Here is a 24525-nt window from a genome sequence, read left to right as displayed (position 1 = left end):
ACGAAAGCGAGAGCGGGCTATGAGCGTCAAGCTTTTAATAGTTATAGAAGATTGAATTGGATATATGACCAATCACATGCATGGTCTTCCTGCACTCGAGCTCTCTTCAGGTTGATGGGATGCAGTAGTGATGTGAAATACTACGTATGTATCCTTTCTCATTTTGGGGCCGAAGCTTGGCGCAGAAATTTATGGCAGTTCTCAGATCCCCTTCCTCCCCCCCCTTCTTCATTCCTCTATTTCTCTATTAATACTCACTCAAATTTAGTGAACAATGGATTCTGAACAGGGAAATAGGCGCCGCGTCTGCCGAAAGTCTTATTCGATCGATCCTCCTTCTCCTGCAGCCTCACGAACGTCAAAAACGATGCTTGATACGCCGCGCCGTGCGCGCCTTCTTGCTGATGCACGCCACACAGCTGGCAAATTACCCCGTACGGAGCTATTTAAGATACATAATATAGCAAATCGAACTGGCTATCGAATCCTTAAAGAAGGATCTGCGCGCCGCAGCGAAAAGGTCCACAATCGAGGTCGTAAGAAGATACTTGCTCCACACGAATGCGAAGCTATCGAGGCTGTCGAAGATGCTAATTTTGGCTTTGCTTCGTCAAGTCATTTAAGGGTAGCAAGGACAATTGGTCTAGCTCATGGCTCCGAACGTGCAATTCAACAAAATATGAAGGATTTTGGTGTAGGGACCTATATGGCTGCACAGAAAAAAATGCTCTCACAATCACATATCGATGCCCGAATTATATGGGGATTTGACCGTCGATTTTGGCAATTAGATGCATTTAAGAAGTTTCGATGGTGTGACGAGTCCCATTTTGCCACTTGCTTGCAACGACAAGCTCGAATTCATCGTCGCAAGGGTTATGAGGCTCGAAATGCCCTCTTGAAGACCCAATTTAGATTAAAACGCCAAAATCAATCTATACACGTATATGGCGTTGTTAGATAGAATTTCAAGGGTCAGCTCTACTTCTATACCGGCTCTGGTATAGGGGGACGGCTTGTTCAAGCTGATTATATGACTATTTTGAAAGAAATCGTCGCTCCTGATTGGGATAAAGATTGCATATTAATCGAAGATAACGACGGGCCTCATGGTACCAAGGGCAAGGGTCCTAACAAGGTCAAAGCACTCAAGGACCTTCTAGGGATCAAATGGGAGATGAACCCTGCTAATTCGCCTGATCTCAACCCCATTGAGACGATCTGGAGGATAATAAAGCAGCGCTTGAAGTCCAGGGGGGTCATCTTCGAAGAAGCTGTTCTGCGCAGGGCTATTCAGGAGGAGTGGGATAAAATTAACTCTGGATGAGATTAATAGGGCTATCTCAACAATGCCAGATAGAGTAGCTGCCCTAAATGAGCGAAATGGGCGCCCTATCCCCTACTAAATGGCTGTGTAGATAGCACGAATCTGAGAACTGCCATAAATTTCTGCGCCAAGCTTCGGGCCGAGGGGCCTTGAAAGTCTCCCCGCAGCGGAAGCCAATGCTTCGTCATTCTCCACACTCCCACTCCCAGAAGGACAATGCAGCCCACTGCTCTGGCGACCAGATTCAGACGACGCTTGATCATGGCGGAAATCTGGCCTAACCTCTGACACGAACCCTACATGCCCTGTCAATGCTCTCAGCTTTTACAGCTCGACCGATCGTCGAGCTACGGCAACGCGATAAGTCCAAGATCGAATCCATCCTAGCATATGGAGACCGTCTCCTGGTAGGCCTCAACAGCGGCACCTTACGAGTCTACCGCATCAATGAAGCTGGTCCGGGACCAACACCCGAATTTCAAGGCAGTGGAGATCCTCAAGGCGCCGACGGCGCAGAACCCGAAGCTTCAAAGCAGAAGATAGCAGAACTACTGCGCGAGAAAGACAAGTTTTCCAAACACAAGATCGAGCAGCTTGCCATTATCAAAGAAGCGAGTATCTTGGTGTCGTTGAGCAATGGATACGTCTCGATACACGATCTCCAGAGCTACGTGCTGCAGGAGCAGCTCACGAAGACAAGAGGCGCCAGTGCTTTTGCGGTGACGAGTAATATCGTCAAGGATCCTAGTACGGGAGTCCCTTCTATTGTCTCTAGGCTTGCTGTTGCTGTCAAAAGGAGGCTGTTGCTGTGGTCATGGCAGGATATGGAGCTTGAGGAGGGGACTACAGAGATTGCGCTTGTGAGCAGTATCAGGACGCTCACGTGGGCAAGTGGCAGGAAGATCGTGGCAGGGCTGAATTCAAGCTATGTCATGGTGGATATCGAGACTCAGGAGGTGAAATCCATCTTCGGGCCTGGGAGCATAGGAGGGGATCCTTCACAGGAGGGTGGAAGGTTGGGAGGTATGGGAGTGGGGACCATGAGTTACATTGGAATGGGTGCTATGATACCCAAGCCCCTTGCTACTCCGTTAGGAGAGGGCGAGGTGCTGCTCGCAAAAGACATCAACACGCATTTTATAGACCGGGAGGGAGAATCGCTTGGTAGGAGACAGATACCATGGCGGGTTGCGCCAGAGGCAGTAGGATATTCCTACCCTTATTTGCTTGCGTTGCAAGAGGCAAGCCGAGGAACGCTCGAGGTCAGGAATCCGGTGACACTGACTCTCCTCCAATCGATCAGCTTGCCAGGAGCGAACTTGCTACACGTTGCACAACCGAATATCAGCTTGGCGCATGCCGGAAAGGGGTTTCTCGTGGCTAGCGAGAGAACGATCTGGCGCATGGGTGCTCTGGACTATGACTCCCAGATTGACGCCCTGGTGGACGGGGACAATCTTGATGAGGCTATCAGTCTGCTGGGAATTCTTGAAGATGCTCTGTTGCACGACAAAGAAGGTCGCTTACGCGAGATCAAGATGCGGAAAGCGCAAAGGCTGTTTGATTCCAAATTGTTTCAGGACTCGTTGGACCTGTTTACCGAAGTGGCTGCACCCCCAGAGCGTGTCATCAAGCTCTATCCCAGAATTATCGCTGGGGATCTTGCGGAAGCGAAAGAGGAAACAGCGAAAGACACTCCGCACGCTGAACCCGTAATTCCAGTCCGGAGGATCTTATCGAGGGGTCATACAAAGACAGACTCCAGTGTTGGCAGCACCAAAAGCCCGAGAAAGCCGACCAACAACCCTTCCACGCCGCAGAAAAAGGAGCAGTCAGACGACAGGAGCGAAGCAGCCAGTGTATACGCCGAACCAGAGCCTATCTCAACGAGTGAAGCATACTCGGAAAGGGAGCTCAAGACTGCCGCACGAGCCTTGCAAGGCTTCCTGGCGGATGTACGACGTCGCCTGAAACCGTTCTTCAACGACGATCAGACACTCAAAGATGCTTCTGCAGTGCAAATACTCTACCGCGATGCAAACTCAGAGAAGACGCTGGAGCATCTCTTAGGCTTGTCGTCGCTTGAGAACGTCGATCGAGAGCAGAGGCTCAGAGAGGTTGCGACACTGGTCGACACAACATTATTTCGAACACATATGTACGCCACCCCATTCCTGGTTGGCTCACTGTTTCGTATTCCAAACTACTGTGATCCGGATGTAGTGATGGAGAAGCTGGAGGAGACGGGACGATACAATGACTTGATCGAGTTCTTGTTTGGGAAGAGACTGCACCGTCAAGCCCTCGAGCGACTGCAGAAGTTTGGCCAGGCTAAGGAAGGTACCGAAGGTGCTGTACAATTGCGCGGGCCTTCTAGGACAGTCTCATATTTGCAAAACCTTTCACCGGAGCACATTGACCTCATCCTGGAATTCGCGGAGTGGCCTCTAAGGGCAGCGCCTGAGCTGGGGATGCAGATCTTTACGGCTGATACAGAGAATGCGGAAACCCTTCCGAGAGAGAAAGTGCTCCATTTCCTGGAAAAGATTGATACTTCGTTTGCGCTTAGGTACCTGGAACATGTCATCGACGAGCTTAACGATCAGACAGCCGACCTTCATCAACGCCTCCTCACACTCTACTTTGACCGGCTGAAGCAAACCTCCATGACCACGGCAGAGAAGAATGAAGTGAATGCCAAATTCCTCACCCTCCTCCGGACGTCAACACAATACTCCCCAGCCCGACTCCTCGGCACCCTTCCCCGAGACGACCCAACCTTTTACGAGGCCCGTGCTCTCGTCTTCAGCAAGATGGGCCAGCACAAACAAGCCCTGGAGATATATGTCTTTAAGCTTCGTGATGCTGCCAAAGCCGAGGAATATTGCAACCACGTGCATCTGACGGAGGACACAGTAGCAACCACATTGCCGCCGTCCCGCCGCAAATCGACGACTGATCCAGAGAGCGAGCAACCGAGCATCTATCACACCCTTCTCGGCCTTTATCTCAGCCCGCCGAAAGGAGAGGAGAAGATGTGGGGGCCAGCCATCGAGATTCTCGCTCGACATGGTGCGAGGTTGCCTGCTAGCTCGACATTGGAGTTGATACCCGAGTCGTTGCCGGTGAAGGAATTGGAATTCTACTTTCGCGGTAGGATTAGGGCGGCGAATAGTATCGTGAGCGAGAGTCAAGTGGTTGCCGGGCTGAGGAAGGTAGAGGCAATCAGACTGCAGGCGGCATTATTGCTTGGAGAGGGTACAGCGGGAGAGAAAGCGAGAGGTGGGAGGGGTCGACGAGTGAGGGTGGATGAGGAGAGGGTTTGCGGCGTGTGCTATAAGAGGCTGGGTGGCAGTGTGATCAGTGTTTTCCCAGAGTCAGTAATCCCCTTGCCTTGCATCTTGGGTCGATTATTCTCGCTAACAAGACGGACAGTAACTCGGTGGTTCATCTCGGTTGTGCCACTCGAAAGCAGGCGGAGTCAGTGCAGGTATAATACATCTTGTACCGGCCGGTAGCATCTTGACGGCGTTTCTTCCATCCTAGATACCCCAGGCATACTATTTCGAGGGGTAGCGAAGCTTGTACCCCGGTCGTCAGAAGTAGCGATATTTAAGCCCTTTCATTTGATTCCCCAAGCTGCAACTTCTCGTGATTCAATCCTCCTCGTCGCCGATTTCTTCCTCGCCGTAATTCTCCTCCATTAATTCATCTTTCGATTCTTCCTCGCCCTTTTTGCTCCCAGCCTCAGGTCCTTCCGTCCCAGTCGCATTTGCACCAGCCTTATCCTCTTCCATCTTCTGCGTCAAGAACACGTTGATCTCTTCCTGCAGTTGCTTGGTCGAGGCGCGCAACTCGGACAGGTAGGTGACCTTGTCTTTTACCGCGGTGGGGGTTTCTAACGAGGGGAGGGGTGCGGTAATAGGATTGGTGAAGGTCTTGACGCTCGAAGGAGAGGTGTATGTTGCGCGGAGGGTGGGTTTGGGTGGATCGGGCATTCTTGTAGATGTGTCGCGTCTCGTGCCGGGTTCTGGCTGGAGTGGTTTGGTCAATTGTGTGAGACGGAAGGAATCCCAGGCTTAGTGAATGTATGCGGAGAATTATTGCGTGCAGGGACCAGGGGTTCATACGCCCAGTGCGGAGAGCAATTGAAGGTCTTCTAAGCCACAGCAACCGCCGATTGACCTCTTCAGCGCTTTGCCAGACAACGCTCTAGTCTCTGCAGGAAGAGGCCTTGATGCTACCATGTATCCTCAAAGCTAGGAAGCCTCAACTTAGCCGACTACGTCCATCATCCCAATGGCTCTTCCGCCTCTATTCCGCGACCTCTGCTACCCCTAATGGCCCCAAATCAGCCAGTCCAAACCACCAGGACCTCCCCAGCTTCTTGAACTATGCCAACCGTATCGGGTTATCTCCTACCTCGACAAGCTACGTTGGCACCTATTATGAATACGCTGTGCAACACACCCTACGCCGTCTGGGCTTCTCCTTGACCCGGGTTGGTGGCCGCGATGATTCCGGCGTCGACCTCCTTGGCACATGGCATCTCCCCTCGAATCCGCATCCGTTACGCGTGATCGTACAATGTAAAGCTCTGAAGGGGAAGCTGGGGCCCAATCTTGTCAGGGAGTTGGAGGGGGCTTTCATCGGAGCGCCCAACGGGTGGAGGGGTGAGGGTGTGCTGGGCATTTTGGTATCGCCGAAGAGCGCGACGAAGGGAGTAAGAGAGGCGATGGGGAGGTGCAGATGGGCTATGGGATGGATTATGGTGGAGAATCAGGATGGGACGGGGAGGGTCAGACAGGTGCTGTGGAATCGGACGGCGGCGAGGATTGGATTGGAAGGGGTTACGGTCACGATGAAGTACGGGGAGAAAAAGGATGGGAAAGAGGGAGAGGGAGGGTTGGATGGCGAATGCGTGTTATTATGGAAGGACAGGCCAGTTGAAGCGCTACCAGATGTTGAGGGGGAGGAGGAGAAGGAGAAGGAGAAGGAGAAGGAGAAGGAGAAGGAGCAGTAATTGCTTGATGCTATGAGGATATAACACATACAGGACAATATATCCCTCCTGCGCATCTGCATCCATGTGCAGAAGTCCAATATCACACTTGTCTCTAGCCCCTTGTCGCTGTTCCATCTTCCGGGTTGTTGGCGCAAGCCATTGGTTCATCTCGATCTTTGAAGCCACATCGCCAAGGGTGAATGATCGACGCAGGGAAGGGTGAAAGCGCGTCATGCAGGGAGTCGAGATGCCCTTCACCATCGCATTTGCCTCTGCTTCAATCTCGACTTGCGCCTTCACTTCATCGCACCGAATACAGCGTCTCTCTATATCGGAATGCCCATCTCCTCATGTCTCCCGTCGTTTGTCGTTTTCTGCAGTCGATTTGCCTGCACGTGGCCTTTGCGGCAACAGATTACGCCAGACCTGTGATATGACCGGCAGGTTCCAGGTCCGCACCAGAATATGCCTTCAATGACTAGTCCAAGCTCAAAGACAGATGGCAGCAATGTTGCGGATCATGCTAAGAGCCCTTCTGCAAATGCGGCCTACTTGTTGAATCCGAGAGCGTTCAGATCGCCATCTGGTAAAATTAAAGGTTGGTCACATGCCCCAGCTCCTCGCTTTCACGAACACATTGCTGGCTACACACTCAACATAAATACCTCTACTCATGCTTTACTTTTAAGTTCAACACTTAGCATTAGATTGACAATGACTCTTCGTCAGAGCGAAAAGAAAACATCCCGATCCGCGCCTCAGTGGCAGCTTCAACTCTTGCTCATCCTTCTTACGACCCTCGAAAGCTTCTGAACCCGAAACACCAAACGCTCACACCTACTGCACCTTCGAAAACAACTTCAAAGATGACTTCGATTTCTCCTCAACATGATTTACTAGACGATTCATCCGCACCTCCACACCCTGTCACTGCTTCGAATGGGCGCATGCACGGGCCAACATCAATGCTTGAAGGCCTATACGGCGCTCAGAAACGACAAGACCTGCCACAGAAACGGAAGAGAGTCGAGGCAATTGTGATCGATGATGATGACGCCGATGAGAAGGACAAGGAGAAGAAGCGCAGCATGGCTCGTCATAAGGGTACTGGCATTATTGGCGCGTACATGAGAGAGGAAAAGGAATTGGCTCCTCCTTCAAACAGTGCGCCTGTGGACCTCACTAAAGGTATGTTCGTAGCATCCTACTCCAATTCGCATTTTCCACAGAGAGAATTACTGACGTGCAATATCAGATGGCGATGATGAAGATCTAGTGATACTTAGTGAAAGACATCAGCCTCTTCAAGAAGTATGCTATGGCCTACTTGACGCAAAAGTCCAGGCCCACAAAATCCCCAAGCCGTCCAAAAATGCAGGACTGGGAGGATCTCAAGGCTCCTGGCCTGCAATGACCTGCAAACTCCTTCGAGATCCTGCTAGAGATATGATCATCAAAGTCATTGACCCGCACGATACAGAATTCGGACGACTTGCTCCAGAAAGCGCCATAGCCCTTGCCCCGGTCATGGATTCCTTAGGCTCATCACTTCGAACACAAGCTCGATTAATCATGCGAAAGAAAGGTGTCAATGATTGGCCCGGTCAACCATGTTCTGAGACCATGGGAATGGTGTTAAACTTGTACGGCCCAAGAAAAGACGTTGAGAGAGTCGGAAGATACTTAGGGCAGCATAATCTGTGGTTTCGGCAGCCTGTTATGGCAGACAAAGGCGTACCTATAGTCAATCCGCACACGCAAAGACACGAAGCAGCTATGGCTGGTAAAAAGCACTCGTTGACCGGAAACACACAGGCCACCAACGACAGTCGTACACAAGAGGAGGCCGTTACTGCGGTGTCGAAGCTTTTCGACGCGGTTGCCAGCAACGCAAAAGCTCTACCAGAGTTGGATCCTCCCTCAACGGTAACCACAAAACTACTCGGTCACCAGCGTCAGGCGCTTTGGTGGCTTCTTGAGCGTGAGAAGCCTCGTGCCTTTGGAGACGAAGAGGCAGACAACAGCTCACTGTGGCGGAAAGAGCGAAACGACAAGGGATACGTGCGATATCGAGAAATAGTCGCGGGTATCACAGTAAACGAAGAGCCACCGCAAGTCTTGGGAGGCCTGCTTGCCGACGTCATGGGTTTAGGAAAGACCATTGAAATTCTGGCACTTCTTGCTTCCACCAAGGATGAAGCTCACAAGTTTGGTGAGGAGAAAATCGTGCGCAAGAACGCAGATGAAACCAATATGGTTCGGAATGCGAAGTCGACACTGCTGGTATCACCACTAAGTGCTGTCAAGAACTGGGAAGACCAAACAAAAGAGCATCTCGAACCGGGAGCACTGACACATTATGTCTATCACGGCCCCAACAGAACCCAGAACGTGTACGAGCTGTCCAAGTACGACATCGTGATCACTACGTATGGTACGCTTGCTGCCGACTTCTCGAAAGGGGCCAACGGCGTGCTTCATCGCTTGAAGTGGTTCAGGATAGTGCTTGACGAGGCACATACTGTTCGAGAATCCAAGTCATTGCAAGCGCAGGCCGCATATAGTGTCTGGGCCACTCGGCGATGGGCTTTAAGCGGAACGCCTATTCAGAACCGTCTCGATGATCTTGGCTCGCTTACTCAGTTCCTAAAGCTGGCTCCATATGACACTCCGCAGGGCTTCGTCCAGCATATTCGGTCTCCAGCATCTCAGCCTGCCAACGACACGTTTCTCAAAAGCTTGCGGGTCTTTGTCGATTCATTTACTCTGCGCCGGCTGAAAGACCGCGTCGATTTGCCACCACGTCGAGACTTGATTTGCAAGCTGCAGTTCACAGAGAGTGAGAAAGAACTCCACGACTTCTTCCGTAGTCAGTTCAATTGGCAGATGAAAGAAATGGCAGAGAATAAGAAGAAAAGGGGCAAGAAGAAGGATAAGAGCAATCCAAGTGGTGGTTATATCAGAGCATTGCAAGGTATTCTTACTCTACGGCTGATTTGCGCCCATGGAAAGGAGCTATTGAATGAGAGCAACAGAGCACTTCTGCAAGGGCGGAGCAAATCGGAAGCCATAAACATCGATGATCCGACAGGAAGCCCTGCCTTTGATGAGAAGACAGCTTACGATAACTTGACGATGATGGCAAGTGCGGACATGGATTCCTGCCGCGAATGCATGAAGAGAATCGGAGGAGATTCGCCGAATGAGGATGATGAAGCAGATGTTATCCGTGGTTACATGCTGCCTTGCAACGACTTGGTCTGCAGGGATTGCTTTGAGCGAAACCGCAAACCCTTCGATGATGCTTTTCACGGTGCGCTTGTCAATTGTCCCTTCTGTGAGATGGCGATTCGACCAATCTATGTTCCCATCACGGCACAGGGGTTAGAAGCCTCCCGTATGCCATCTGAGGACAACCTGCAGGAACCACAAGAAGATCTGAAGACCACCAAGTTTTACGGCGGACCCCATACGAAGACCAAGGCTCTCCTTCACGATCTCGAAGCCATGCGGCAGGAATCCGAAGCCTACCTCGAAAAGGGCGAACCACCACTCAAATGTGTCATCTTCTCCGAATTTACCTCGCACCTCGACCTGATCGAACGCGCCCTCACCGACCACGACTACACTTTTGTCCGCATCGACGGCACTATGACCCTACCCCGCCGGCGCAAGGTTCTCGACGCCCTCTCCTCAGACGACAGCGTCACCATCCTGCTGGCCTCCATCAAAGCCGCCGGCCAAGGTCTCAACCTCACGGCCGCCAGCCGTGCCTTCATTATGGAACCGATGTGGAACCCGGCTGCTGAGCAGCAAGCAGTAGATCGGATCTACCGGTTGGGCCAGAAGCGGGATGTGTTGATCAAGAGGTACCAGATGGAGGATAGTATCGAGATGAAGATCATGGATATCCAAAGGAAGAAACAGGCGTTGGCGGAGGTGTCGATGGAGAGGAACCATGAGAAGTTGAGCAAGAAGGAGACGAGGGAGCAGCATATGAAGGAGTTGCTGAGCATGTTTAAATGAGACGTCATCAAGAACGGGGTTGAAAAGGGCGTGGGTTTCGTGCTTGGTGATTTGGAGTCTGGGGATCTGGACGGGTGAATGGGCAGAGCATAGAGCATTGATTTTTCAGAAAGGCCGTCTGAACTGGCTGGCAGATCGGGTTTGTTTTCTTTTGCATCAGGGATATCTGGGACAGGTTTTGGCACCACAGCGGCATGCATGGCATCTACTTACTACCGAGCGTGACGGGATGGAACTCGATTCCTCGGCGCGATTTGCAATTGACATGGAGCATTGAGCATTGAGCATTTCAGCAAGCGTGGGAAGCCGAGCGTCACGACCGACGGCTTTTCTCTCCATTTCATACTCTCAGACTTTTCAGACATCCAGACAATGCCTAGCATGCTTTATTAAAGCACATACATGTACAGAATGACCGGCATAAACGGAAGGCAGAGAAAAAAGCAATCCACTCACTCCCAGTTAAGTTACTGTGTAGGTATCATCGTCCATCTTTCAACCCCGGCGCCCTGGTATACGGTAACATAGCGTGGAAGCCCCAATACCAAAAAAGAGGATGGAGAAGAAGTATAATCCACTAAGTTAGTTAGTTAGTTACCAGCTCCTCATTCCACGCCCCAGGCCATTCATTCCATGCCCGGAGTTAAAACCCCCCCCCCGTTAGCTACACCACTAACAGTAAGCGACCGAAATCCCCAAGACGGAATATCTACCTACTTTTTAATCATCTATCCATGCATCCTAACCAACTAGCGCTCCTCCTAATAATAAGACGTCGTTAGCCACAACACTAACAGTGAATGATCGAAAATCCCAAGACGGGTTATCTGTAATATCTGCATTTTTATCATCTATCCATGCATCCTAACCAACTAGCTTTCCCTCCTAGTAAGACGCAACTTCCTTTCTGGATTGGGTTGCAGAAGAGGAGACAATAAACATCTGCTGCTGCTGCTGCTTGATTTGTATCCCCAGAGGGAGTTGCTGTCGCTCGGGTGGCATCAGGGCACACTACGTTGTGGTGCTAGATACAAGAAGGCCGAAGTTTCTGTTCGGGGAATGTCATTGCTTGCTTGACCCTGATGGACGAAGGGAAGGGGTGGAGAGAGAGAGATGGGATTTGTGAACAGAGAGGAAGGAGGGAGGGAGAAAGTGCAGATGGATGGGTTGGTGGCTAGCGACATGCGGCGGAAAGCCTTAGATGCAGATATTTCAATCGGTATATAGGCCTTCGTGGTGGGGTCCTTGTACGTAAGTAGATGGGTGGAAGAGGAAGAGGAAGAGAAAGGATCCGCAATGTTTGGTGATGCGCCAGAGTCTGGCAGATTTCAGACGCAAAAGAGAATAGACATGTCGGATCTTCACGAAGTAGAGGATTGGCTTGGAAATATCTTCTCCGCATTTCATAGAGATTATCATTAGATAATCTCGGCTGTAGCCGTAACATGTATCAATCATACTTCATCAAGATCCCTCCCAGGCTATGCAACGCATATATATCAAGATAAAGAAGAGACATGCCATGCAGGAAAGTGAATTACCAGATGCCGGCAGTAATAACTGCTGCAACCATCAACCCATCCGTTGTATAGATGTAATGAAATAGGAGATATTGAAAGATAGGAAATCTGTCCATATACCCTGTAGGCGTCATTTTACATGTCGTTCGATCAGCTTCCCAGTTAATGATGCAACCCAATCAAATCCCCAGGACAGCGCTATGTTGTGGAACGCCATGATCGCTATGCAAAAATGGCCGTCATTTATACAATGCGACATGACGAACTGTAAAAAGGAAACCCAAAGAAAGACTATGGTCACGAGCCGGAGTGAGACAGAGGATAGGAGGTAGACGGCATGTAAGCTTGCGATGTAGGCATGTCGACAACGCGGTTATAGTTGTAGGCATTGATGTTGGCGGCGCTAGGATCCTGACCACCGCTTTCGAAGGTACTGTAGTCGCCGTTGTCCCAAGATCCAAGAACGCGACCAGAAGCTGGCGGTGCAGTCATGGGCTGAGATGAGCTACGCAGGGCTTGAGCATACTGCGACATCTGTTGATGGGAATGCGTGGCAGGGTAGGAATAGCCAGGAACCATCGAATGAACTTGTAGGCGGAGGTCTGTCGGCGGACCACTAGTGATTGGGACAGCCACTCTTTGTTGGGGCAAGTGAGGTGAGAAGGATGCTGTAGACATGGGGTATGGAGATGCACCACGGTTCAGGCCATTGAGCTGGGGAGAAATAGACGCTCGAACATCGGTGCCAGAATCAGAAGCACCATTGCTAGTGTAGTGCGAGTTCATCGGAGTTGGGAGAGCACTCGCAGTGGACGAGTAACTTGCGGAGTATTTGCCGATGATCTTTTTAAGAGCATGTGCAAGGATCTTCCATGGAAACACCTTGACATCCTTCTCGATGTTTCGAGGCTTCGGACTTGGAAATCCCATGATCACTTTGAAAAACTCTTCGCTGTCAGGTTTCGACTTTGATACCGTCAATGGTCGAAACCCCTCGAGATTACGCCGAATTCGGTTCTTCTCCTCGACGGTAAAGCGCACGGCCACCAGTGATTCAAGCAAGAAGATGGTATCAACGCTGGTGACAAAGTAGTCTTTCTTCTCGTCCCACCAGATGCAGCTGATGCAAATGCTGTTTGGCTGACGATCTTCTGGCGCAACAGCCTTAAAGTCGGCGTGGATAGTGCTTTGATTTTGCTGACGCGTGAATTGAACAAGGCGGCGCTTAGCTTCCCATTCCTCCATATTCCAGCCCTCTACCATAGAGTCAAGTTCGCCATTAAGTTTCAGGACTGCTTTGGAGGGATACATGGCATAAGGGTTGAAAGAATGTGAAGCAGCGGCTGAGCTCATGGATGCAGACGCTTGTTGAATGGTAGATGTGCGGATCAAGGCAGGCGTCTTTCCCGTAGGTGCATCTACCGTTGAGGCTTGAGAAGGCGTGGCAGAGGACTTCGGAGCCCCGTTGACGGCGTTCACAGGTGTGAACGAGGGACTCAATGATGGCGGCGTCTGAGGCGACTGAGCTTTAACGGAGGCGGCAGATGCGACAGAGGCAGAGTATTTGTGACCTGGTACTCGTGGGGAGTTTCCCTGGGCATTTCCATTGTGTGATAGAGAGCCGACAATCGGTGTTGAGACGAATGGCGAATAGGGCGATGTATTATAGACTCTGTTCTCGGATGATCGCTCGGGTTGCCCTTGGTGCACGGATGACTTCTTTGAAGCATGGTGAGCTGCATCTTCAGAATCTGACGAAAGCCTACGCTTCCGTGACGAGACCTGTGAGATGATCTGATTGGCGTAGCGGAAGGCGCCAAGGTCGCAAAACGGACGGGAGATAACGGGGTTACCGATCTCCATCATGATGTGCAAGGGAACTTCAAATGCATGCCATCCAGTAGACGTGAAAGGAGGGACCTCGGCTGAGATAAGGTATTGCTTGGGTAAGACGTTAGGATCGCTCTGCAGTTCGAGGGCACACTCCACACGCTTGGAAGCAAAGGCCAAAGTGAACGTTATTTCAGGCGAGGTTCTCAGATCATGGCCTGAGTGCATGTATATGTTGATAGTTGAGCCCTCAAGACCTTGTAGCGGAGAACAGGAAGTGATTTGTGGGAATTGGCGGAACCGTTGATCAAGTATGTCTATGCGAGAGTCCTCAACGACCTGCTGTTGGCCAGAGAAATTGGTGCCGGGGCCATAGTGGGAGTCACCTGCGTCCTGATTATTGTCGGCTACTGAGGATGAGTAGAGCAACTGTGGAGCGTATTGTGGCTGCGCAAAGGGGCCGAAAGCGGAAGGATCGTGCAGGGCGCCTGATGTTCCATACTCTGACAGAGGTATCGTTAGACGTTGAGACATCAGCCGCTGGATGTCTCTAGGATACGTACCAAGTAGATCCCCTGGTTGAGACTTCTCGTAGCCTGACATCATGGAGAAAAAGGAAGCAGACTTGGCCGAGAGGCCGTCTGTGCACTCCTCACCAAAAAGCGGCCCTGCAGAATCTGGCAGACCAAACGTCTCGTCAAAAATGAGCGGCGTTTGGAAATCCGCAGAAATCTGACGAGTGTGTCAGCACGACAACAGAGTACTTGAGCGCATCGCCTGTTAGACAAGCAAATAGGAGAATGGCTTACCTGATGCCGATGACCTGTGAAGAAAGCCAGTTTGAAGGTTGGTATAGAATAAGCGGGAAAAGCACAAAGCGAGTGACTGGACTGCAATAGCGAGTGTGAGGTAGGAGACTACAATTCTCCTATGTTCAAAAAGCGAGCGGCGAGCGCCTGGTTATCAGGGCTCGATCGTAGACGCAGTAGAGAGAACACAAAGTCTTATAATTGACATTCGGAGTCTGGAATGGTCAAGGTGAGTGGTATGGAACCTGCTCAATTGCAGCTACTGAAGCACTAGGGCGCCTCAATAGACCGGTTGAACAAGTAGATCTGTTCCAATCAGAGCAACAGTAACAGAGCAGCGCTCGTCCCTCTGGTAATTGGCGGGCCCAGATCCGTGGTATGGGTCAAGTCTCGGGTAGCTGAAGCGACCTAAAACCCCGGGACAATGAAGGATCTTGCCCTACGAACTGCCACATTTATCAGCCAAACTCTTCGCACGGGAACCAACATGACAGATCGATAAGACTTAAAGCGTCTCACACTGTGATAAAGAAAGTTGAGCAAGAAGGTTTTTAAACTTGCAAGTATGCCGCCTGAAAATAAAGCCAATTTTACCTAATCTTGGGGAAGTCTTAGAACAGGCAGGTGCTCCCAACGTTAATTGGCTCTTTGCGCTGACCAGGTCCGAATCCAGGGAAAATTTGGGATACATGGTTGACGGAGCACATTCTGAGAATGGAAAATGAGACATGCAAGGAGCGACGAAGCTAATGGCGGCAAAAGAGAATTGATCATGTATTGGTGTACTGAAGCATCACTGACCTGGTAATTTTATTTTGACCCCCTACAGGAACTTTTTGAAAGCGTCCAACCTGGAAGGCGCTTGATATATTTTCCTCAACACAAAATCACGCCGCTAGCGAAATGTGCTAATGGTCGCACGGAGAGGCTGGAACGGTATTCGAGAGATGAGTAGCTTTCGGATTGGCCCAATTGAACTGTCGTCTGTCGGGGGGGGGTTCTGTCCTTGCTTGGTATAGGCCGAGATTTTCTGTGTCGCTATTCGCGGTCGGTCCTTTTTCTCTTTCGTTGTAGCGAGTGTTCAATTATCAATGATCAATGGACCGAAGCGAAAGAGGTCCAGGGATGAGAATTGAAAAACAAGCAAACACAAAGCGAATGTGGATAGTAACGATTGTGTGAGAGAGATGGTGGCGGGTGAGTGATGCCAGAGAATAGCGGGAATGGTATCGTGATCAGGGAGGGGGAGGTGGTGAAAAGGTAGGGTGATGGGATGAGAAGGGTCTTGTAATCGATTACACGAGCGGCAGAATCAAATCGAGGTTAGCGAGCGGAAGTGCAACGATGCAGGGTATCGATTAACGAAAGACGCAGAAGCGCTCCAAAGGCGTTAGAAAAGACTTGTGATAGTTACAGGTGGGGGGCAACATGAAGCTGGGGCACGCTGGGCTAGAGGGGGCCTATTTTTGAGGGGGACTGCGCCTCTCTCCCCTCTCGCTCTTTCTGTCATTTGCAATTGTGTCGCCGGAGACAAGTGAGTTTTTTGCCATCTGGTGTTTTGGGTGGCCATGTCATGCTAGACGGACAACAATAATTTGTTCTAGTGGGTAGTAGTGTTGACCTACCAGGCAGAGCAGGGATGGTGGGGATTTTTTGCAGGCTGCACAGCCGCAACGAAGACCCGGTTTAATTAGTGTTAGAGTTTAGGAGTGAGGTAACCCGGAAGTGGATGAGATGGTCAAGAGGACAATGATGCAGAGTGGACGCAAGGGGACTAGCTTGTGGAGAGAAAGACGTTTGTCAGTCGGAAAGGAGCAGCAACTACTGACTAGCGACCCATGCATGACGTCGAGTCGTGCTATGATTTGCCCGAGGAATGTTTAAATCTTTTGCCTGTGATGCAGTCTGACCTATATTTGACATGTTTCGTTTCCCTGGAAAATCCTCGAAAATCCTCGCCCCTCCATCCTCCATCCAGGTGCCCTAACCCTTGTCTGCCGACAGTACTACGTTATAACTACTACATTAGAGAGATGCCCTATTCGATCAAGCCTTGCTTCTTCCTACCTAGCTCTTGGGATCAACCCAGCGCACCCATCCACATGACCCTTTCGCCGCTCCGGCAATCCGACCAGCGAACAGCAGCACAGCGAACGTGCTCTCGAACGCTCTCAAGCACTGTAGCAACTAAAAAAGTCTAAGATAGTAACATGGTAACTTCAAAGCATGCACTGTAAATCGTACACGCTATTCCACACTGCACAACCACAATTCGCTGGATCGCTAACAGCCCTTTCTCCCGCTTCACCGCTTCGTCCCCGCTATCCTCATCCTCCGATGAACAACCAAATAGAGGTGTCCTTGGGCAAATTGGATTCAGAAGCATGGCGGATCTGGTGACATGGATTCAATGTCTTGCTGCATCCCTTGCAACAACACGAGTAAGGACGTTGAGTCGTGCCCCTGTCGACATCCGCCACCTGCCCTTGCACCATGGTCCATATTATGATTCCAGTCCCATGTTTAAATGACGCTGCTGCAAAGTAAGCCGTGGGAATACTATTGTCCTGCAGAACCCACTTTGGTAGAGAGGATTTTGACAGGCACCGCCATGTTCAGCTTCCTGTCAAGGCGCGTTCTTGAATCGTGGGCTTGGAGTCCATGTAGCATGTTCTTACGGCAATCAGGGCTGTCCTTTTCTTTTAACCTCGTCGTCAATGCACTCTCCCTGACTTGAATCATGGACCCTGTTCTATGGTCAGTGATCAAGATATGCTCCCTGCCCGCCTATTCTTCTGTGTGACCATGACAGGCATCAAATGCGCCTTGCTGCTGAAATGCGTGTACAACGGCCATTTCAACGAGTTGTCCCTGAACGGCACAGAACTCCTGCCGCTAAGATGTTCAACTATGGTACGTGATAGTACCAATCATTAGCATTTTCGACGGTTCCTGACCTTCCCTCATGTCTCTCCTGCAAGGAACTCGAGACATTCCAGCAGATCTTTTTCAGGTACACAGCCAGATCTATGCCTGTTCCTGAAAAACCCTTCCGGCTGCAGCTCCCACTGGGACTCGTCCCGTTCCAGCATTGTCTGAGCCGAGTAGGCTGTGTATGCAGACCTGTCAGGTTAGAGATCTTGGGTGCTGCAAGGCCGTCCAGCGACTCATGCACTGCGCACCACAAATGGGGCTATCTTTCACGACCAACTGCCTTTCAACAGCCTTCTCCCATCGACATGCTATTTTCGAAATCCTTCCTTCCATTGCTTCTATCGAACTCGGCAGTGACGATAATGCAAGCTGTCACAGCCTGCAGTAGGTTTCCTTGGCTGATGAAAAGGGTCAAAGTGTCCGACGATGGATGACTTGCCTCTTCCCACTGCTTAGACCATCCTTTGCGATTTACGTAAGGCTCCCTCCCACAAAGCAGCCGAATCAGGCCTAGATTTCCTTCCAAGTGCTCACCAATTCAGACTAACAGATTAGCGCGGTAGACAAGCCCGTTGAGAGGCCCGGTTATCTTAGCGATGAGGATGAGAGGACCCGGAACAAACCTATCACGGTCAAGAGGAGCATCGACCCATCTTGCATACCCCGAAATATTGACAACGGGACATGCATGCACTATTATATCCTGTGTAACTTCACTTTTTGTCGTCGAAAGCTTCCGGGGCATCACTGCCCCGGAATGCGCCACAAAAGGTGTCCACTATCCAGAAAAGATCCCGGTGTTGCTGCAGGTACTCGTACAAGTGCGATAAAAATGGCATCACCCCAATCCTTATCTCCCAGTTCGTCGACCGTAGCCCCCAGGTGCCCAGGATAAACCCAACTCACGAGTTTCTAGAACAATTGGTGTTTTCGATATCTCTTCCGGGGCCAATGTTTAGGAATTGCAGGTCCTTGTGCCTCGAAACCCCTCCAGAACGCGTCTTTAGAATCTCCTGCGTGCTTACAAACCAACGGCACGTGTCTTGACAGCAACACCTAGGTGCCTTGTCCTGCACATATCGCCCCTGTTTTAAGGCCCAGAAACAAATCCAGCTGCGGGGTCCATATCTCATACCCTAGTTGCTGCATCACCTGCTTGGAGTATTCTTGTCTTTTTCTGAGGAACAGTCAGCCATGTGCCTTCTGACAAATGGTTCGATCTGCGATGGTACAGAGCCTCAGTCATTCATAGGGTGTGCCGTTCTCCTTTCCAGCTTGCAGTTCCATTTCCAGGAGCCAGGATTTTATCGTGAACTATCCAAGTGCTGAGAAGCAACCAATAAGTATGTTGGCCTCTTGTTTTACCACAGCCAGCACCGATATAGACGGCGACACTTAGAAGAGCGCTAGTGAGTCCCGAATACTTATTATGTGGTGATTTTATCTGGAGCCCTTGCGGCGAGTCATCAAAGTCACCAAATCTATACCATGGCCCAAGGACTGAGTGATCGAAACCTTGTAGCCGGTGCTCTACTGTACAACGGGTGTTCATACCAGGAGGAGGGGTAGCTAAGGATATGAGCCAAGTGCCATTGGTGGAAATGACAGCTATTCTGTCAAATGGTCACCATACTAATATGATAAGAGAAGCATATTTTGATCACACTGTGACTATATTCTTAGTAAAATACGTTGTAGATAATAAGATTTCATTAGGTCACAGATGATTAAGCTGTATATCTTATAACTCTGTACTCTCTAAACAATCTTACGGTTAGGCTTGGTCTAAGCGTATATACTAATGGCTCCCTTAGCATTATTTTAAGAGGGCCTCTTCCTGCTAAGTAGTAAGCTAGATTTCCTATACTCCTTGAGTCTTCTCTGTGCGTGGACTTAGACATCTCTTCGAGTCAGACTCTTTAGCAACGACCATTTGGTGATGCTAAGAAGTAGGTCGTGCAAGAGAGTATATACTACGAAGTAGTTGCGTCTGGTAAAGGCTCTCCGGTCTTTTTGCAGACCCTTTCGTTTCCTATGGTACTATGTTCAAAAACCCACGTCTCTGCTACTGCAAGTCACGCTTCACTTATCGTATTTAGAAGAAAAAAAATACTCAGCCATACTTTGATTTTTTACTCGCTCAAACTAGGTAATGCTTTACGCAGTGACCCATGGGAGTTCATCCCTCTGCTCCGCTTCCTGACGCCTGCAAAGACATGCCTGTCGACATGGCATCGACCCTTTTGGGCCGGTACATTGTTCCGGCCGGAGGCATAGCTTTTTGTATCCTGGACACTTACCACGTAAGAGCCACTGGCGATTTTGAAATATCACCACGAGCGGATTCTCCACCGCCGCTGCCTGGAGGCCGATTAGAAGCAGAGTCACGCCCCGTGGTAGCCGTCAAGGCAAGCAAATCGCCTCGTATGTGTTAGAACCTCGTGGTTGACGGGTGTAGACATGGATATGGAACGCCATCGACAACGCGCACTACTTGTCGGAATAGAGTCCAGAGCTCCCAACACAATGTGTTGTTCTTCACATCCACGCAATGATACATATCTCAATCTCACAATCTTCCGCCAAGCCAATCACCCTGCTGCTTCTTACTCGCCTGTGCACTGAGCTGACCCATCCGATCAGAGGCATCATTATCTGAGGAAATGGATGGCCAGCCAACAGAACCCAACGAAAACCACCACCCCACCCCAAAAGATCCATTTATCCTGCTTTGCCCTCCTCTCAACCATTCGGATTGTGTCTCCACTGACCCCGAGCGTATTGGCCACACTATACAGTCTCCTCTGCGTCCCCTTCAACATCTCGCGCTGCTGACCCAGATCCCCCAACACCGCGCGCCCTCGATCCAGAAACTCATCTAGTTGCGAGTTTGTTTGTGTAAAAAATGACCGTTCACGTAGAGCGTGAGACTCGCGGCTTTGGTCATTACTACCAAAAGACAGCCCTCCTCCTCTATCGTCTTGCTGCTTCCCCACAAACAGTGGATTCTGACCACCACCACCACCACCACCACGCTGAAGTCCCGAAGCAGAGCGCGACGAAGAAGGCTGCGCATAAGGGTTCTCCGGCGTCATGGACCCGCCGTGATGGGGTCTCCGGCCTAACAGCTCATTCCGGTTGTTCACCGTGACAGCATCTTCGCGATCTCGCTTCAGTGCGTCGAACTGCGCGCGGTAAGATATGAGGTCTGCGCGGAAGTTTTTGAGCCGTTCGGTGGCTTTGGCGGCCTTTTCAGGATTAGGTTCTTGACGGGAGAGAGCGGAATAGGAGTCTAGAGTTCGATGGAAGGAGGTGAGGGTTGTGGAGATTTGGCCTGCGGGTTTGGGTTAGAAATTGGTGAGATGGATGGGGGTGGCTGGGATGGAGCCATGCAATCGCACCTTGTAGGGCGGGTGATGCTGTAGCAGGTGATTCGGCAAAGGCGTCTAGATCCTTTCGTAGAGCGGATGATTGTTTGAGGGCGGAATTGAAAAGGGAGTTCTGCTCTGTCTGTCAGCAAGAAGAATAGATAGTACACAGAGTGTGGACTGGGCCGTACCATGGCGACGGAGTTAAAGTTCGTCGCATCAGCATTGGTTCGGTCATGGAGGTTGATTGAGCATCAGTACCGCACTTGAAACAACTATGCCTACTAACTAGTAGTGCTTTGCGACTTCACCGAAGACAGTCTGTAGGCTGGGTAGGCAACTTGTCCTCAAGTAAACGGACGGGAGGGTAGCGGGACTGTTGCCGAAGCCTCATTCGAATCAATCCAAAGGGTGCTGTCCAATAACTCCCATCACTGCCCTAACATGCCAGGTAGGCTACATGATTGCTCCGGTTAGGAGAAGTCCGCCAAGCGAACAAAATCCCATTGTGCCACCACAGTCTACTACTAGTAGTACTATAAGAGCCCGGACTCGCGTTTCCAGGCTCGAGTGACAATTTACGCTTCTTCTTGGCGGAGACTCAAAAATTTCTGGATGAGCATTCGGGCTAAACAGTCAAGAATTGAGCTGCTAAACTTCAAGTGATCGCACAGATTCTTTTCTCGCTCATGCTTGCTTGCGCTTCAAAGCATATCTCGTGCCGCCGCCTTTGCATAGTAGTAAAAAACCAACGTAACTTGTCACTCTCGCTTCCGGAATGTGTCCCCGTCTCAAGTGGAAAGATAGCACCTTTCAACTAACAATGTACTGGATATCAGGTACTAGTACTATACTGGCGCTAAAGGCACGGCTGGGAGACACTACTTACTACATTTGACTGCATCTAGTGTGTCCTATGGATTAGAGACTGACGGTACACATCTCATATCAGGCAGCTACATCTTTGCTTTCGCGTCTCCGCAGCTCTTTTCCCGTGACTGGCTGTGAGGAACAAAGCCAAGCGCAAGTTGATGTCAGCAGCAGCGTAAAGCGTTGTCTTTTACAGCCAAATGCGTCCAATGCGTCTTCTGCTAGCCCTTGCTCTGGGCAGTGTATGGGAGACATGGGCCCAGAGCATAGGGACGACGACGTCGCTGTTCCCATCACAGGAAAATGCCAACACGCCAGCACTCTTTCCAATGCCACCATGTGGTCAATTCAACTTGGAAGAAGCCACCATCGACCAAATGCAGCAGGCCATGAGCAATGGCACACTGACCTCTCAGCAGCTGGTTCTGTGCTATATGCAGAGAACATACCAGACACAAGAGTATATCAGGTAGACTCGGCCAACTTTTTTCTTAGTCCGTCCATGTTTCTTCGTGTATCCCCGGCTTGTATGTTCGACCCAATACGTACTGTAGCTCACGTTTCTGCCATAGCTCACTCTTGCAACTCAATCCAGATGTGCTGTCCATCGCTGCAAACATGGATGCTGAACGCAAGTCGAGTATATTTCGCGGGCCACTGCATGGCATCCCTTTCACAGTCAAGGAAAACATAGCGACCAAGGACAACATGGAGACTACGGCCGGCAGTTGGGTTCTCATTGGCAGCATCGTACCACGAGATGCCCATGTTGTCGCTCGTCTTCGAGAAGCGGGAGCAGTCCTCTTTGGCAAGGCTTCGCTTAGTGAATGGGCCGATATGCGCAGCAGCAATTACTCAGAAGGCTATTCTCCAAGAGGAGGCCAAGCTAGAAGCCCTTACAACTTGACTGTCAACCCTGGCGGTAGTAGTTCGGGTAGTGCGGCCGCTGTCGGAGCCAATGCTATTGCATTTTCGCTTGGTACCGAAACTGATGGTAGTGGTAAGTGAACTCACTTGTGGCTGGATGCGTTATGCAGGAAACAAGACCTACCGATTAACACTCGACAGTCATTAATCCCGCCGAGCGGAACGCAGTCGTCGGTTTCAAGCCCACTGTAGGACTGACATCGCGAGCAGGGTAACTGCATCGTAAAAATTCAAGTCGGTGTCCAAAATGCTGACGGGTTTTGGTAGTGTTATCCCCGAGAGCGAACATCAAGACTCTGTCGGAACGTTTGGCCGGACGGTTCGAGATGCAGTGTACGCTCTTGATGCCATCTATGGTATCGATCCTCGTGATAACTACACCTTGGCCCAGGATTCCAAGACGCCAAACGGTGGCTACATGCAGTATATGACCGGGAAGGACGATCTGAAGGATGCCACGTTCGGGTTGCCCTGGAACAGCTTCTGGACCTTTGTGGACGACGAGCAGAAGACAATTCTCCTGGATCTTCTCGCTTTAATCGAGTCGGCTGGAGCAACCATCATCAACGAGACCGAGATTACGAACTACGAAAAAATTGTTAGCCCTACTGTCTGGAATTGGGATTACGGCACAACCCGTGGCTACCCGAACGAGTCGGAATATACGGTAGTCAAAGTTGACTTCTACAACAACATTAAGACTTATCTATCAGAGTTGGAGAACACCAATGTCCGCTCTCTCGAGGACATCGTGCAGTACAATTACGACAATGATGGCAGTGAAGGCGGTAATCCGTGGCCCCTTGGCATCTCAGCATTCTACTCCGGCCAAGATGGATTTTTGGCTTCTCTAGAAACCAAGGGCGTGAAGAACGAGACCTACGTCCAGGCCCTCGAATTTACGCAACGAAGTACTCGAGAAGGCATTGACTCTGCCCTGAATTACAAGGGGCAGCGCTTATCCGGGCTGCTGGTTCCACCAGATATCGGACAAACCTACCAAACCGCGGCACCGGCAGGATACCCAATGGTCACGCTTCCAGCGGGCGTTCATTCGAACACGGGGATGCCATTCGGTCTGGCAATTATGCAAACAGCATTCGGCGAGGCTGAACTGGTGAAATGGGCTAGTGCGATAGAAGATTTGCAACTGACTTCAGGTAACACGATCAGAAGAATGTTACCTCGTTGGCATGGATATCTGGAGAGGAATATCCCTGTCCTGAATGTCTGATCGTAGGAAATAGCACTGGAACTTGGAGGACGAAGGCGTCTACTTTTAGATAGACAAAAGAGAGAAGAAAATTGAAGCCGGTGAAATTGATGTTATGCATATTCCATAAAGCCTCACCCCATCCGGGGTTATCCTCGGCCCGAAGGCATAGGATAAAGCCAATGCACGCTGTCCCAACCGCAGAATCAGAATTAGATGGAAGCCACCCGGTGTGGCGTCGCAGAACAATAAGAATGACACAGTTTTGCACTCATATTACTACGAAAAGCTGTCTCGTCTTCCGTGTCCACGGGCCGCGGGCCGAAGCTTGGCGCAGAAATTTACGGGACTTCTCAGATTCCTGCTATGCTACACGGCTATTTAATAGGGGATAGGGCGCCCATTCCGCTCGTTTAGGGCAGCTACTCTATCTGGCATTGTTGAGATAGCCCTATTAATCTCATCCAGAGTGATTTTATCCCACTCCTCCTCAATAACCCTGCGCAGAATGGCTTCTTCGAAGATGACCCCCCTGGACTTCAAACGCTGCTTTATTATCCTCCAGATACTCTCAATGGGATTGAGATCTGGCGAATTCGGAGGACTCATATCCCATTGGATACCAAGACGGGCTTTGAGAGCTTTGACCTTATTAAATCGCTTGCCTTTGGTTCCATGAGGCCCATCATTATCTTC

General features: G+C 50.5%; 7 protein-coding genes across 7 annotated transcripts; 4 read left to right on the top strand and 3 right to left on the bottom strand.

Annotated features, from left to right (window-relative positions):
- Positions 1-1638: 1638 nt before the first annotated feature.
- On the top strand, positions 1639-4823 carry EPUS_07216 (uncharacterized protein; the record flags this gene model as incomplete). Its single annotated transcript, XM_007802790.1, has 2 exons — positions 1639-4703; positions 4763-4823. The coding sequence occupies 2 exons, from the start codon at positions 1639-1641 to the stop codon at positions 4821-4823; spliced, it is 3126 nt and encodes a 1041-aa protein (XP_007800981.1).
- Positions 4824-4983: 160 nt separating this feature from the next.
- Positions 4984-5325, bottom strand: EPUS_07215 (uncharacterized protein; the record flags this gene model as incomplete). The annotated part of the gene is made up of 1 exon (XM_007802789.1): positions 4984-5325. The coding sequence occupies one exon, from the start codon at positions 5323-5325 to the stop codon at positions 4984-4986; it is 342 nt and encodes a 113-aa protein (XP_007800980.1).
- Positions 5326-5564: 239 nt separating this feature from the next.
- Positions 5565-6350, top strand: EPUS_07214 (uncharacterized protein; the record flags this gene model as incomplete). The annotated part of the gene is made up of 1 exon (XM_007802788.1): positions 5565-6350. One exon carries the CDS (start codon positions 5565-5567, stop codon positions 6348-6350), a length of 786 nt encoding a protein of 261 aa, XP_007800979.1.
- An 848-nt stretch (positions 6351-7198) lies between these two features.
- Positions 7199-10358, top strand: EPUS_07213 (uncharacterized protein; the record flags this gene model as incomplete). The annotated part of the gene is made up of 2 exons (XM_007802787.1): positions 7199-7520; positions 7588-10358. 2 exons carry the CDS (start codon positions 7199-7201, stop codon positions 10356-10358), a joined length of 3093 nt encoding a protein of 1030 aa, XP_007800978.1.
- Positions 10359-12175: 1817 nt separating this feature from the next.
- On the bottom strand, positions 12176-17373 carry EPUS_07212 (uncharacterized protein; the record flags this gene model as incomplete). Its single annotated transcript, XM_007802786.1, has 4 exons — positions 12176-14211; positions 14272-14440; positions 17098-17264; positions 17322-17373. 4 exons carry the CDS (start codon positions 17371-17373, stop codon positions 12176-12178), a joined length of 2424 nt encoding a protein of 807 aa, XP_007800977.1.
- A 2729-nt stretch (positions 17374-20102) lies between these two features.
- On the bottom strand, positions 20103-21013 carry EPUS_07211 (uncharacterized protein; the record flags this gene model as incomplete). Its single annotated transcript, XM_007802785.1, has 3 exons — positions 20103-20785; positions 20853-20952; positions 21011-21013. The coding sequence occupies 3 exons, from the start codon at positions 21011-21013 to the stop codon at positions 20103-20105; spliced, it is 786 nt and encodes a 261-aa protein (XP_007800976.1).
- An 876-nt stretch (positions 21014-21889) lies between these two features.
- On the top strand, positions 21890-23850 carry EPUS_07210 (uncharacterized protein; the record flags this gene model as incomplete). Its single annotated transcript, XM_007802784.1, has 4 exons — positions 21890-22158; positions 22262-22689; positions 22758-22827; positions 22884-23850. The coding sequence occupies 4 exons, from the start codon at positions 21890-21892 to the stop codon at positions 23848-23850; spliced, it is 1734 nt and encodes a 577-aa protein (XP_007800975.1).
- Between the last annotated feature and the right edge of the window lie 675 nt (positions 23851-24525).

Source organism: Endocarpon pusillum (assembly GCF_000464535.1).
Source record: "Endocarpon pusillum Z07020 unplaced genomic scaffold scaffold1790, whole genome shotgun sequence".
In the NCBI taxonomy this organism is placed as follows: domain Eukaryota; kingdom Fungi; phylum Ascomycota; class Eurotiomycetes; order Verrucariales; family Verrucariaceae; genus Endocarpon; species Endocarpon pusillum.
This window is presented reverse-complemented; position numbering and strand designations above follow the sequence as displayed.